Source organism: Stigmatopora argus, chromosome 5, assembly GCF_051989625.1.
Source record: "Stigmatopora argus isolate UIUO_Sarg chromosome 5, RoL_Sarg_1.0, whole genome shotgun sequence".
Taxonomy (NCBI): Eukaryota; Metazoa; Chordata; class Actinopteri; order Syngnathiformes; family Syngnathidae; genus Stigmatopora; species Stigmatopora argus.
In genome coordinates, this window is record NC_135391.1 from 2,750,001 (window position 1) to 2,763,702 (window position 13,702).

The window sequence follows — 13,702 nt, forward strand, 5'->3', positions numbered from 1 at the left end:
ACAGCGAGTCTGACTTTGCCGTGTTTGTCTTCCAGCGTGTAGGGCTCTTTCACAATGGTGGCTCCTCTCTCTTTGGCTTTCTGTCAAATTCAAATGACTTTTAATTCAAATCCAATCGAGTAGAGAGCTAAAAAAAAATTGTATCACCTGCACCAAGGCGTCGCAGTTTTCCACCGAAAAGGCGATATCTCGAACGCCGTCGCCGTGTTTGACTAAATGATCTCCCATTTCTGAAAAGCAGTGCAAAATGCCGTTTTTGCACAGTTTCTTTTACATTCATTTAAAAAAAAAAAAAAAAAAAGAGAGGTTGCGTATTTGAAGGAGAAGAAAAATAAATTTGCAGTAGAGAAAAAGTTTGTGGTGAAATGTAAACGTGTTTTTTCTACCTTTGTTTCCAGGATTGAGGGCAGATGAGAAAACATAAATGATCTGAGAAAGCGACAAAAAAACAGTCATTAAGTTCCAAGCGAAGACAATTTAACATTTTAAATTTTTAATTAATCGACAGTAAACCATGGACCACATGTAATTAATCACGATTAAATATAAATTGTACAGCTCTAATTTATATATTTATTTACAATACTGAAACGAACTTTAGAGAACAACAAAAAAAACGCAATTGACCGAATAAATAAATAAATAAATAAATAACATCCAAGATAAAATCAGATAGGATTAAAAAAAAAAAATCGATGCAATCCAGAATACTGAAATGAGAAATAAGGGAGGCACTGTTTAAGTGTCTATAGCTCCGTCTAGTGGACACATCTGTTATTACGCTTGAAATGAATACATTTGGTTCATTAGTACTACTACATTTCTTGGTATTTTCTTACCTTTTTTTGTTTGACTGCGTGGGAGACCACATCTCGATGTCCTGTCTCCAATCCTTGATAAGCAAATGGTTCAAATCCCAATTTGTTGCAGTAAAAGGACGCTGCCTATGAGCAAAAAAAAAGAATGTATTGACATCATCATTTGAGATATAAACGCGAAACTGACAGGTCGCGCCATCTGCTGGTTATAGGTGAAATGACATCAGGGGGAAAGAGAATTTGAGCTGACTCTGCACCCTGGGTGGGTACCCCCACCCCTTACGAGAACCAATAGGATTGCTGGAGGTTGAAATGTGTCCAAATCTGAGGGGTGCTCCAATGAAATGATCCAAATTTATGGTTTCATGGGCAGGGTTGGAAGTTTGTGGTGTTTATGTGGGTGTTTTTTTTGGATAAAAGTCATTCTTGGTATTTTTTTTGTCCATTTGGGAAAATATGTTTGACATAGCATACCTGTTTGGCATTTCCGACCCAGAATGTCAAGTGATCAAAGCAGAGGAACTGGCCTTGCTCGTGCTGTGAATAATAAGAAAAATCAGGTTAAGTTCACATTTTCAGAGAGTGGAATCGGGAAAAATCAATAGAAAGGTATAAATAAAATATGAGGCATTGTTATTGAGTTTGAAAATGCATTTGAGAGGCTTTGAAAGGTTTTTGGAATGTCAAGTTTTGGAGATAATAAAAGGGCTTGGTTAGAATTTTGCTCGTGGTAAGATAATTAAAATTCAGTCATGGGATTGTGGAGAATTTACTCGCAATCGCAAACACTCGGGGTGTGGGTAAATGTGTGTGTAGTGTGTGTAGTGTGTGTAGTGTGTGTTAGTTGTGGACAGGTTTAAAAAAATAGTTTTAATTTTCAAAAACACCAAAATACTTTGACCATTCGGAATACTGTATATGTTAAAGGTTCCTTTATGACCTGACAATGTAATATTAATAGTAAAAAAATCAAGCCACTAATTTTTTTCTTAATTAGTATTACTTTTTGAGCATTTCTACACCAATGCCATCACATTTTGATTTTAAATTTGGTTGAGAACAAATACATGGGAGATTAAAAAAAAAACACTATGTAATAACAGACTTAAATGTGTTCAATTGATTTAATTGAAGGAAAAAAAATCAATTTGAAAACATGCAAAAGTTCATCTATTCCATTTAGAAATACATTTTCCTACCTTCTCGCCCTTGTCGTTGTACGACGTCTGCAAATAGAAACAAATAGAAACCATATGAGCATTTTAGACAGGCACATAAAATATCTCCCAATTCCTATTTAGGTGAAAATGCACCTTTTTTTTTTCAATTAAAAAAAATGACTCACCATGTTTTGTCTCTGATTGTCGCAGGACGAACTTCTGACTTAAAAAAAAAACCGCACAGAACATATCTTAAGTCTTGAGGAAGAGGAGGAGGAGGAGGAGGTTTTAGGGGAGGAGATGCGGCAGAGTACAGATGCTTGGACACCCGTCCATGTTATACAATGATGACGATGGAATTCACGTCCACGTACGTGACACGCAAGTGACACGAGTTGGGAAATTGACGGCAGACGGAAGAAAAAAGCCGGTGTCACATTTATTAAAATTGGCCTCATTTATAAGCAGTTTTACAAGGTTTGCATTGCTGCTTGTGATTAACATGTGTTAACATATGCTAACAAACAGAACTGGTTTGAGTGATGGACGAAAAAAAACAAAAAAAACAATGACTTGGTGCTACTTAGTTTTGAATCTCAAGTTCATATGGAAGTGTTTAAAGGAAAGAGGAGGTTCACTAGTTCAGGGCTCTCATTGGCTCGCTGGTATCTGGCTCCTGAGTCCATAAACTCACCAGGGTTCCAAATTTATGTATATATGTTTTTTTTATAAAGTACTAGCTGTAAAATTTGAATATCAAGTAGATGTTATTTTATAGGGCAATTTTGTATAATAGTAAAAAAGCAACATTTTATGGGGGTGTTATATGGAAATTTGTTGTTATTTTGCTCGTAAAGACTTTTTAGCTTATTAATATAAAAAAAATACAAACTCAGAAAATGAGTATAGTGTGAAAAGTTTTAAATTTGTATACAGGTTCCAGATTGGTCATTTTAAATACACGCAAGTTTAGAAAAGCTGGATATTATATTAAATGTTGAATATGTTCATAAAATGAAGTGTGGATTGCTGTTCTAGGATAAAATCTTAGGTAGAGGTACTTGGGAAAAATATGATTTTTTGGGGGGGGATGTTTCATTCTTCCTGAATTTTTAACAGAAAAAAAATGGAGGAGGACCGACCGAGTTAACTCAAGATGGAGTTTGTGTAAAACGCTCTCGGCCATTATTTGCACGCTGATGAGTCAACTAACAAAACGGCAGTCGTCAAACCAAAACAAATCTCGCTTCGTGTTCCATTTGCACTCCCCACGGACATCTTTGTTTTCCACGTCGTTACCAGGCGGCCATCGTCCGCCGAGGGATGCGACGAGACGCTTAATTGACTCATTTTGACTCACAATGGCGACCATTTAAAAAAAATAAAATAAAGACAAGCTACATTTTAACAAAGAACAGCACCATCCTCAAACATTGTCCATTTGATTTCCCATTTAAACGCCATGTACGAATCGACTCAAGACTGTTGCGCTACACCCGAGAGAGTTTATCTTCTCGGGGGACACAATCAGCCTTTCATAAACGTGAAAAAGAACGGCAATAGGCACGAGTGAGCCATTGGTAGAGATGAACCCGCAGATACAGGTCACTTGCGAAGAAGAAGAAGAAGAACGGCTCAACATGGACGCCCCGGACGGTCCAAGCGTGGACGAATGCGACGCCAAGGAGACGGCGTCCAAGGTGCAGTTTGTTTTCCAACAGGTACGCAGCCAGATACGATCGCAAGTGGGCGCCAAGACCTCCAGGGGGAGCTTGGTGGAGGTGGTGAACCGACTCAAAGACAAGCAGTCCTTGCCTCAGCGGAGCGAAGAAAAACTGCCGGACGAGAGCGACTGTAAAGATCCGTTGAAGGACGATTTTGAGAAGAAGTTGGAGGGGACCCAGACGTCTTTGAGGGACGAGTTTGAAGAGCAGCTTTCGCAATTACGCGACGAGATGAAAGCCTACACTGACCGTGCCCTGAGAGACTTGGAATGGAAGCTTCAAAGAGCGTCTCTCAAAGAGCAAGACAAGAAGGTCAAGTCTTCATCCGCCACTTTGTCGAAGAGGGGGCGGACCCTGACCCGGACCATGACCGCCGTCATTCCCAAGGCTTCCCCGGCCGTCGTCTTGGGACCGCGTGCCAAGTCGGAGAGTCTGATCTCGGAGAGCTCTCGGACCGTGGCTAGGGATCCGGGGGGGTCTTCGGGGGCGTCTTCGGGGGCTAACTACTACCATGTTCGCAAACCACTCCTCCCAGTCTGCCCGCCGTTGCACCAGTGTAAAAAGACGGTCGGGTCAAAAGCAAAAATGGGAAAGTGAGTCAATGGGAAGATATTAGCGTTTTGGGGTTTTAGCTAAATGAGAAACACTTGACGTATGCAATGGCCTGTTAGCGTTAGCATGGAAACTACTATAACTGTTTCTGAATTGCTGTAAATGGCTAGAATACTCTGTTGGGCTGATGTGATATGAAAATATGAAATTAAAACAATTAAACCAAGGCATTTTTTTGAGTTTGAAGGGCATTTAAAAAAAAAATGAAGAATTGTGTTACACAATTAGCAAATTGTGAAAGTATAAAACAGCTCACTTTTTTTTTAAATAACAATGTTCTTAAAATGATATCTTGAGAACATTTCAAAGGTATTTATGCATCATGAAAAATATAAATGAATAAGAAGAAATGTATATTTAGGTTAAAGCGGTTTACCGCATTCTCACTTTTAATCGAAGGCAAGAAGAGGTGAAATACGTTGAAATGTTCAATGTAATTGTAATTGAAGCGTTCAACCAACAGGTGGCAGCAAATCACCAGCAAGGTTAACATCCACGTAGCTCATTTTCAAAACTTGCTCATGCACATTTTTATGAATAATCTGTTTTTTTGCTTGTTGAAATGAATTAAAAACAAACAAGAAAAAAAACGCAGAAAATATCACGCTGTTATGAGGCTAATGCTAATTGTGGCTAACTTGGCAAAGCCCCAGCTGCCCTAAAACGACAATTTTCATAGATTATATTGCGCGGTCAATGTCCTGTCGAGGCTCAATTATAGAAAAATGAATTATTAATCTGTGGCGGTGGTGGCATGGAAACCAGAGCACCTGAGAGCCCCCAGCAGCTGAGCTAACCGCAGCAACAGAAGCCTCATTTAAGAGGGCCTCACAATGGACTGGATAGAGAAGAGCGTAAAGAGGATCTTTGTGTCCCGAGGGATGGACGGGATGATGAGTCGGCAGCAACCGTTTCCGGAGGCCGCGCAAAGACGGCACATTCAAGTCTGGCCAAGGCATCGCTGTCTTCGGAAGCCGCGTCTCCAGTTTAAATTAGAAGCGTGCCGTAACAGTTCTCATTCGTATGCATGACGGCGCTCTCGTCTTTTATTTAAAAAAAGAAATATACTATACGGCAAGGGTGTCAGAGTCGGGTTGGTTCGCGGGCCGTGTTAACGTCAACTCGATTTCACATGGGCCAGACCATTTTAGATATAATATTTAGATTTTTATTTATTTATAAATGGGTTAAAAGAACTGGATTAAAAGCCCTGAATATTCAGGTTTTTATAGATCTAAAACAATGTTTATTTTAACTTTTTTTAAATATATGTTTAGATTTTACAAAAAGATTTTTGAACTAAAAACACAGAAAAAAATGATTAAAAAATTACAATTATTGATTCAAAAAGGGGAAAATCAGGAAATTTAATATACATCTATACTCTTTAATTTAATTTGATCCTAAAACAGAAAGTCGGCACTCATGATTTACTTACTCGGGCCGCAAAAAATGATGAGGCGGGCCAGATTTGGCCCCCGGGCCGCCACTTTGACACCTGTGACGTAACGTATAAATAAAGCCCTGAATATTAAGGTTTTTATAGATCTAAAACAATGTTTATCTTAGCTTTTTTAAATATATTTTTAGATTTTACAAAATGATTTTTGAACTAAAAACACAGAAAAAAATGGATTAAAAAATGACAATTATTGATTTAAAAAGGGGAAAATCAGGAAATGTAATATACATCTATACTCTATTTTAATTTGATCCTAAAACAGAAAGTCGGCACTCATGATTTACTTACTCGGGCCGCACAAAATGATGCGGCGGGCCAGATTTGGCTCCCAGGCCGCCACTTTGACACCTGTGCTATACGGCTAATAAAGAATCATTTCATCAAAGAAATTCATTTTTTTGGCAACATTTGCTATGAAAATGCAAATTGTAGCTGGCATCTACAATCTTACATATTTATACGTTCATTAACATGAATATAAATATGCTGTCCCTTATCAAATCAATCAATCAAAAATACACGGGTGATTCAAAAAAAAAAAAAGAATGGACGTCTAGTGACAAATAAGTTTACTGTCCCATTTTGAGATCTGGATCTATCAACCAAACTTAAGTTGGACACCCGTGAATACACCCGTGAATTAGCGGCTACGCTGTCTAGACTGGCCCTTGGCCCCTCATTGACCCCGCCCACTCAGACGCTTTATGTTATTAACTGTACATTGTGATCCTTAATCCCTGGGAGCGTTACCCGTCACAAGTTGTCAATCCCTCGCTGAGTGGAAAACATCTTTATAAGACCCCGATGTGACAAAACAACGCCAAAATTCCACCTAAAATGTCATTGAATATGGTTAGCACAATAAGCTTGAATTCAGCCTGCATCGCATTAGCTAGTCACTTAAACAACGCGTCTCATAAACCTGGCACAATGTTGAAAATAATGCCGAAAAATAATGTAGAAACCTGTGTTTTTTTTCAGTAGTGTAAATAGAAATGTATTTATTTTGGCGTATAAATCGAATTTTGGGGGATTATTTTGTTTCTTGTAACGCATTCAGTTCTAGACATCAAATCCACGTCCCCTACAAAAACTGCTGAGTCCGCATGTCTACCTGCCATTGGTCTATTTCCCCCAGACAAATTGTATTGGACGTCTAAAACTAAAAATGTCATTTAAAACGGTCTCATTTTTAATCGATTGTCAAAAAAAAATAGTGGCCCTTGCATACGTTGAATTTTTTTCCCCAAAAATGTTTTAAATCTTGGATTTAAAACATTTTTCCAAAAAATGTTTTAAATCTTGGATTTAAAGCATTTTTCCCCAAAATGTTTTAAATCTTGGATTTAAAGCATTTTTCCCCAAAATGTTTTAAATCTTGGATTTAAAGCATTTTTCCCCAAAATGTTTTAAATCTTGGATTTAAAGCATTTTTCCCCAAAATGTTTTAAATCTTGGATTTAAAGCATTTTTCCCAAAAATGTTTTAAATCTTGGATTTAAAACATTTTTCCAAAAATGTTTCAAATCTTGGATTTAAAACATTTTTCCAAAAATGTTTCAAATCTTGGATTTAAAACATTCTTCCCAAAAATGTTTTCAAATCTTGGATTTAAAACATTCTTCCCAAAAATGTTTTCAATCTTGATTTTAAAACATTTTTCCCAAAAATGTTTTAAATCTTGGATTTAAAACATTTTTCCAAAAAATGTTTCAAATCTTGGATTTAAAACATTTTCCTCAAAATGTTTTAAATCTTGGATTTAAAACATTTTTCCTCAAAATGTTTTAAATCTTGGATTTAAAACATTTTTCCTCAAAATATTTTAAATCTTGGATTTAAAACAAGAAAAAAATTGACGTATTGTCATTTACGTGAATAAATGTATGTTCTATGAAATTCAATCACACCCCCTTTATTAGACCTCTTATTTGGTCTTTAACCTACAAAACCTGGAGAGCATCACATTTTATTAAAAATGTAAAAAAGGGTGCCGATGTCGAGCATGTGTGCGCTTGGGCAACAGGTGGACGAATACTACAGAGAAAGTCGTCAACTTGGCGTTGACAACCTCCGGAATGTGTCAGATCTCAGCGTCCGTGTGCGTAATAACGCACACAAACACAAACGCGGGGTGCTTTTGGTGCTGCTTGGGTGGGATGGCGGGGGACAGCAGGGAGATCTGAAGGGAACTACACACTTGTGTTTTGCTCACACGCTTGCCAAGGCCCATTTGGGTGGGACAGCTCAGTTTGCTCACATGACGATAACACACAGGAAGAGCCACCTGTGTCTGTTTGGGTAATTTGGTCTTGACTGACGAATGCAGTGGCGATTTCGCTACTTATAAAATATTGCTCCGTTTTCAAGGGTAACAGACATATGGAAATATGATACAAATTCAACCTAAAATTCATTTTTATTGTGCTTTACGTCATTACTTTATTTTATTTTATTGGAGGGGGGGGGGGTTAATTTAAGATACAACAACAACTAAAATGAACCATTTTATATCACTGGAATTTTTTTTTCAGATGCAGAAAGTGTTTTAATGTATTTAACCTCTTCTTGCCTTCAAAAGTATGTTTTTTTATTGCAGAATTACTATATTTTCTTGATTATTAGTGTATGGTTTCCTAAGTTTGAAGTCGTCCAGGTGCTGAAGTCACAAAGCAACCCCCAACTGTAAAATCTTTTGGAAATGACTTCAACTCTATAGCTAAAATATTTTATATAACAGGAAATGGGTTTTTCACATGCAGAAAGTGTTTTGGTTCTTTTATTTTAAACAGACTTACCATATTTTCTGGATTATAAATGCATGGCTTCATCAGTCTGAAGTCATCCAGGTGCTGTTATAATTTTATTTGATTTTATTGGAGGGGGGGGTTATTCTAAGCTACAACAACTAAAATTAATCATTTTATATAACTGGAATTTTTTTTCACATGGAGAAAGTGTGTTTCAATGTATTTAACCTCTTCTTGCCTTCAAAAGTGTGTTTTTTTATTGCAGAATTACTATATTTTCTTGATTATTAGTGTATGGTTTCCTAAGTTTGAAGTCGTCCAGGTGTTGAAGTCACGAAGCAACCACCAACTCTAAAATCTTTTGGAAATGACTTCATCTCTATAGCTAAAATATTTTATATAAGAGGAAATTGCTTTTTCACATGCAGAAAGTGTTTTGGTTCTCTTTTTTTAAACAGACTTACCATATTTTCTGGATTATAAGTGCATGGTTTCATCAGTCTGAAGTCGTCCAGGTGCTGAAGTCACAAAGCAACCCCCAACTCCAAAGTCTTTTGGACAGAACTTCAGCTCTCTACCTAAATAACAAATAAACAAAGATGAAAACACACACCTGATCATCAAAACATACATTATTTAACATCGCCAACATTCAAAACAATGTTTGGGAATCAGATGGAAAGTTTCACATTTTTCTAGTAATTGACAAACAAGTGGAATTACTGCAAGTACTTTTTGTGCGGGTTGTCAGCCACCCCTTAAATAGGCCACACACGAACATAGACGACGTTGAAGTGTTTTTCTGGAGCATACAACTGTTGTTTTTCTGAGGAGGGCCATTTCCTACGACGACCACCCCCCCTAAACCAACCCCCCCAGCCCCCTACCCTATAGAGTGCTTGGGTCAGCTGCTCTTCTGGGTGACTTATCCCGTATTGTCCTCACGGCGCTAACATCATCAGACAAGTTTTGAGACCGGCTCATCTCACAGCCATGTTTTTACGCATGATTGGCTCTACTTCATTTTTAACGTTTATCTGCTAATGGGACGATGATGCATGCATAACAATCAGCGGGTTTAGGCGTTTTTGGTCATTGGCTTGGAGGGTGTTGCAAACACGTGTTTACATTTAAACTTATAAACACAATCATGAAGGCAAGTGCGATGCTGCCATTTCTGGCAAATTGCGCTTTGGGCCACAGCGTTTCGTTTTTTTTCTCGTCGTCTTTCTTAATTGGCCCCGCCCCAAAAGCCCAACAAGACTCTTGTGGCGGTGGACAAATATTGACTTGTTCAGTGGCTCAGCTTCTGCCAGGATTGGAGCACCACTTCCTCCCTCGGCCATCTCTAAGCACTCATTATGTCTCAGATAATGAAGCACTTCTCTGAAGAGTCGCGTGCTTGGGGGAAAAAAAAACGTTTTTAAATGACCGCAGTCCAGTTTTTTTTAATTGACTTTTGAGACGTGCTAGATCCAATCATGGGACCGGAAATCGGGCCCGGCAATAAAATTTTTAGGACATCGGAAATGGATGCTAAGGAAAAAGATGTTTTTTAAAATGTATTTTTAAGTACTATTAAGTTATTGGCTGCCATTGACGGCGATAAACGTCAAATCCAGTTTGACGGGGAGGGTCTGGCAACCAGTCAATGTCTGGAACTCCATGCCAGCCTTCCCAGATGAAATGGATTTGATGTCTATGACAATAAAAGAGTTAAGGGCTATAGGCAACAAAATAATCCTAAAGTGTATATTCCAACAAAATAAATATATTGTGCTATGATATATATTTAAATGTACATTATTGTAACAAACTTAATAAAATAACAGTTAAGAAAACCACAATCAAGTGAGCTCCATTTAACACAGAATTATTCCCACTATAAATTCAAATCATCCAAAAAAATACAGTACATTTTAGACTACCAATTTTATATTTACACTGGTAAATCAAAGTTTTCAGAACAAAGACAGCATAGAAAATCCCAAATGCTCAAATTGGACTTACCTTTATAAAAATGTATTTATGAGATCTGAATATTAATATGTTATGCTTTGACCATTTCCAACGTATCAGATGGAAATTCACCAAAGTGACTGCAAAAAGGGACCCCTAATTTTTGCCCCATTTTGCTTCTAATGAATGATTTTTTTGAAAAATATTTTTTTCTTTTGTGAAACAACGAAACTACGTATTCATAATAATCTCCGCGCAAATGTATAACGGTGGAAAAGTTTGGAGACAGTCACTTGAACCCGAGTTAGAACGCCAGGTTCCACAGGTGATTCCTGAATCCGCACTTTGCTGCTTTGCCTAATCTGGTTACAGTCTGAACACTGACTGTGAATCAATAGAGATTAGAGATCTCTTAGTCTGAAGGTGTAAAACAACAGCAAGGCATTCATAACAAAGCTCCAAACCTCGGGTGATACTCCTCACCCAAATAACAGGATGGTGTAATACTGAAAGTGACGTGAAGAAAAAAAAAAAACTTTTAAAAGATGGTCTTTTGCCCCGCCCTTCGAGTTTCGGTCATTTCGCACTCAATAAAAGACAGCTTTTGGTGTCCAAGAACACATCTTTAATACAGTAGTTAGTTAACAGCCATGTACAAAAAAATAAAAGACACTATATACAAATTCCCTTGCCCCTCCACCACACGTAACACCCGAATCCGGTCCCCCCGACATTTGTCGAGCGCCATCTGCCGCCCCGCATTCCCCCGACTCCTCGGTAAAAAAAAATCTACGTGACGCCTTTGCTGCTCTTTTGTCTTGAAAATGGTACAAGTGCTTCTAAAAGAAACCTGGAGATAAGCTATGGAAGAATTCATCCAAGGATTGGATTTGTAGTCAAAATTTGATAGGTGATTTGAGCCGGGAAACAGCACCATCGCGTGTCCAAGCACGAGTACTACCTGCCTACACTATTTTTGTGTCCTTGCTGGCATCATGTATATCTTCTGCCGGGCTTTGGCTCCTTGAAAAGTAGATCTTTGAGCAAAAAAAAAAATTGTGCTATGGTATGAAAATACTGTACACCTTTAAGAGTCATCCAGTGTCATATTTTTTCTTCTTCTTCTCTGCTAAATTGATTGACAGCTCAAACAAAAGCAGGAGTGGGAAAAGGAGCTCAGCCAGCTGGCTCCAGCCTGAGGCGCCAAAGTTCATCTTCTTTTTGATTTTTTAAATGTTTTTTTTAGAATTTTTCACAGCCGTTTTTCCTAAACCTTGGTGGCCAGAGACTGGATCTCCGACTTCTGCGTCTGGGCGCTGAGCGTGGACGACATGGAGCTCATGTGTCCGTGCATGGCCTTCTTCAGGTTGAGCAGGCACAGGCATTGCGAGCGAAAGCGCAGGTCGAAGAAGGCGTAGAGGAAGGGGTTGAGGCAGCTATTGACGTAAGCCAGGCAGGTGGCGTAGGGGTGCGCCAGCAGCAGGAAGCGCAGGAACCCGCAGGAGCTGGGGGCCAGGTTCAGGTAGGACAGGGCGTCCATGCTCTTCAGAACGTGGAAGGGCGTCCAGCAGATGGCGAAAACCACCACCAGCGTGGTGATGATCTTCAGCAACCGCTTCTTCTTCTGGTCCTCCTTGCGTAGGTTGTTGAAGTGGCGCGTGACGGTGCATCCGATGAAGCAGTAGAAGATGGTCATGGCCAGGAAGGGCAGCAGGAAGCCCAGCGCCGAGGAGGACAAGCTCAGCCCGGCGATCCACAGGAACTCGTGCCTCTGGTTGAGGGTCACCAAGCTGAAGTCCATGGCGCAGGTGGTTCGGTTGCTGTTCTGTTCGCTGACCGTGGTACGGAAGAGGAGCGTGGGGAGAGCCAGGAGGCCCGAGAGAAGCCAGATGGCGCCCAGCGAGGCCAGCATGCTGGCCCGGGACCTCAGCCGGCCGCTGGACAGCGAATGCACGATGGCCAGGTAGCGGTCGAAGCTCAGGCAGGTCAGGCAGAAGACGCTGGCGTACATGTTGACCAGAACCACGTAGCTGCTGATCTTGCAAAGGGCCACGCCGAAGGGCCAGTGGTAGCCCAGGGCCGTGTACGCCGCCCACAGCGGGAGGGTGGCCACGAAGGTCAGGTCGGCCAGAGCCAGGTTCCCGATGTACACGTCCGCCGCCCGCCGTTTGGATTTGGAACGCCAGACGGTGAAGATGACCACGCCGTTGCCGGACAGGCCCAGGACGAAGATCAGCATGTAGAGCACCGGGATGAGAGAGTATGAGGGCTCCCACTCGGAGAAGTCGCACGCCGCCGTCTCGTTGTCGTCGTAGTATTCGTAGTTGTCCGCGTACTCCCCCGTGGTGGCCTCCATGGCGCGTGAAAATAGGATCGCGCCGTTACTCCCCCCAAAAAAGGAATAAATTGGACGCCCCGCGCCGCTCCCGAAGGCCTCGGAGGTGAAGGAATGGGAGGAGGCGATCGCAGGGAGGGAGACGGCGAGTGTGCGAGGAAGTGTTGGCGGCGGACTGGCTTTTTAAAGTGCGCTCCCCTCCTTTCCCCGAGCCCCCTCGCAACCCCCCAGGATGACCCCACCTTTCCACTCCCTCCCTGAGCCCCCCTCCCACAAACATCTCTTGGCCCTTCCCCTCCTCTCGACAATGTTATTCTTGTTCAGGCAGGTCAAACCCGATATGCATTTGTTTTTGGGGACAAATTGCCAAGCTGTTATGGGCGACTACTTTTTAATTTGTGCACATTTTAGGAGAAGTTATGGTCGCTTTAAAAAAAAAATAAATAAATACGGGGACTCATTGAATTCTTCTAATCCTCAATTCAGTTGGACGTCCATGGCATTGAAATATTCGCATTCACAGCCAGTTTCCCACTTGGATGTAATGTAAAGCACAGGTGTCAAAGTGGCGGCACATGGGCCAAATTTGGCCCGCCGCATCATTTTGTGCGGCCCGAGAAAGTAAATCATGAGTGCCGACTTTCTGTTTTAGGATCAAATTAAAATGAAGAGTATAGCTGTATATTACATATCCTGATTTTCCCCCTTTTAAATCAATAATTGTAATTTTTTAATCCATTTTTTTGTGTCTTTAGTTCAAAAATCATTTTGTAAAATCTAAAAATATATTTTTAAAAAACTCAAATAAATATTTTTTTTGATCTATAAAAAACTCAATATTCAGGGCTTTTAAATCACCTGTTTTGATTTAGCTTTCAATAG

The 13,702-nt window shown here is 40.1% G+C and overlaps 2 protein-coding genes across 4 annotated transcripts in view; both read right to left on the bottom strand.

Annotated features, from left to right (window-relative positions):
- LOC144074491 (4-hydroxyphenylpyruvate dioxygenase-like) overlaps positions 1-9,092 on the bottom strand; it is a 13,529-nt gene extending 4,437 nt beyond the window's left edge. Inside the window, exons 1-8 of one of the 3 annotated variants that reach the window (XM_077600957.1) lie at positions 8,991-9,092; positions 2,164-2,201; positions 2,018-2,044; positions 1,293-1,355; positions 840-944; positions 387-429; positions 148-230; positions 1-80 (exon numbers count right to left, since the gene is read on the bottom strand). The exon at positions 1-80 is cut by the window's left edge and continues 10 nt beyond it. In XM_077600957.1, the coding sequence (XP_077457083.1) occupies positions 1-80; positions 148-230; positions 387-429; positions 840-944; positions 1,293-1,355; positions 2,018-2,044; positions 2,164-2,166 (404 nt within the window). In that variant the 5' untranslated portion in view covers positions 2,167-2,201; positions 8,991-9,092. Of the gene's footprint in view, positions 81-147; positions 231-386; positions 430-839; positions 945-1,292; positions 1,356-2,017; positions 3,424-8,990 lie in introns of those variants that run through there. The other 2 variants (XM_077600955.1, XM_077600954.1) reach the window with 2 other exon arrangements.
- Positions 9,093-11,093: 2,001 nt separating this feature from the next.
- Positions 11,094-12,957, bottom strand: aplnra (apelin receptor a). Its single transcript, XM_077600958.1, has one exon. The coding sequence runs from the start codon at positions 12,839-12,841 to the stop codon at positions 11,753-11,755; it is 1,089 nt and encodes a 362-aa protein (XP_077457084.1). The 5' UTR covers positions 12,842-12,957; the 3' UTR covers positions 11,094-11,752.
- Positions 12,958-13,702: the final 745 nt, after the last annotated feature.

Excerpts from the sequence above, each read along its gene's own strand:
- aplnra (XM_077600958.1), bottom strand. The coding sequence starts at position 12,841 with ATGGAGGCCACCACGGGGGAGTACGCGGACAACTACGAATACTACGAC.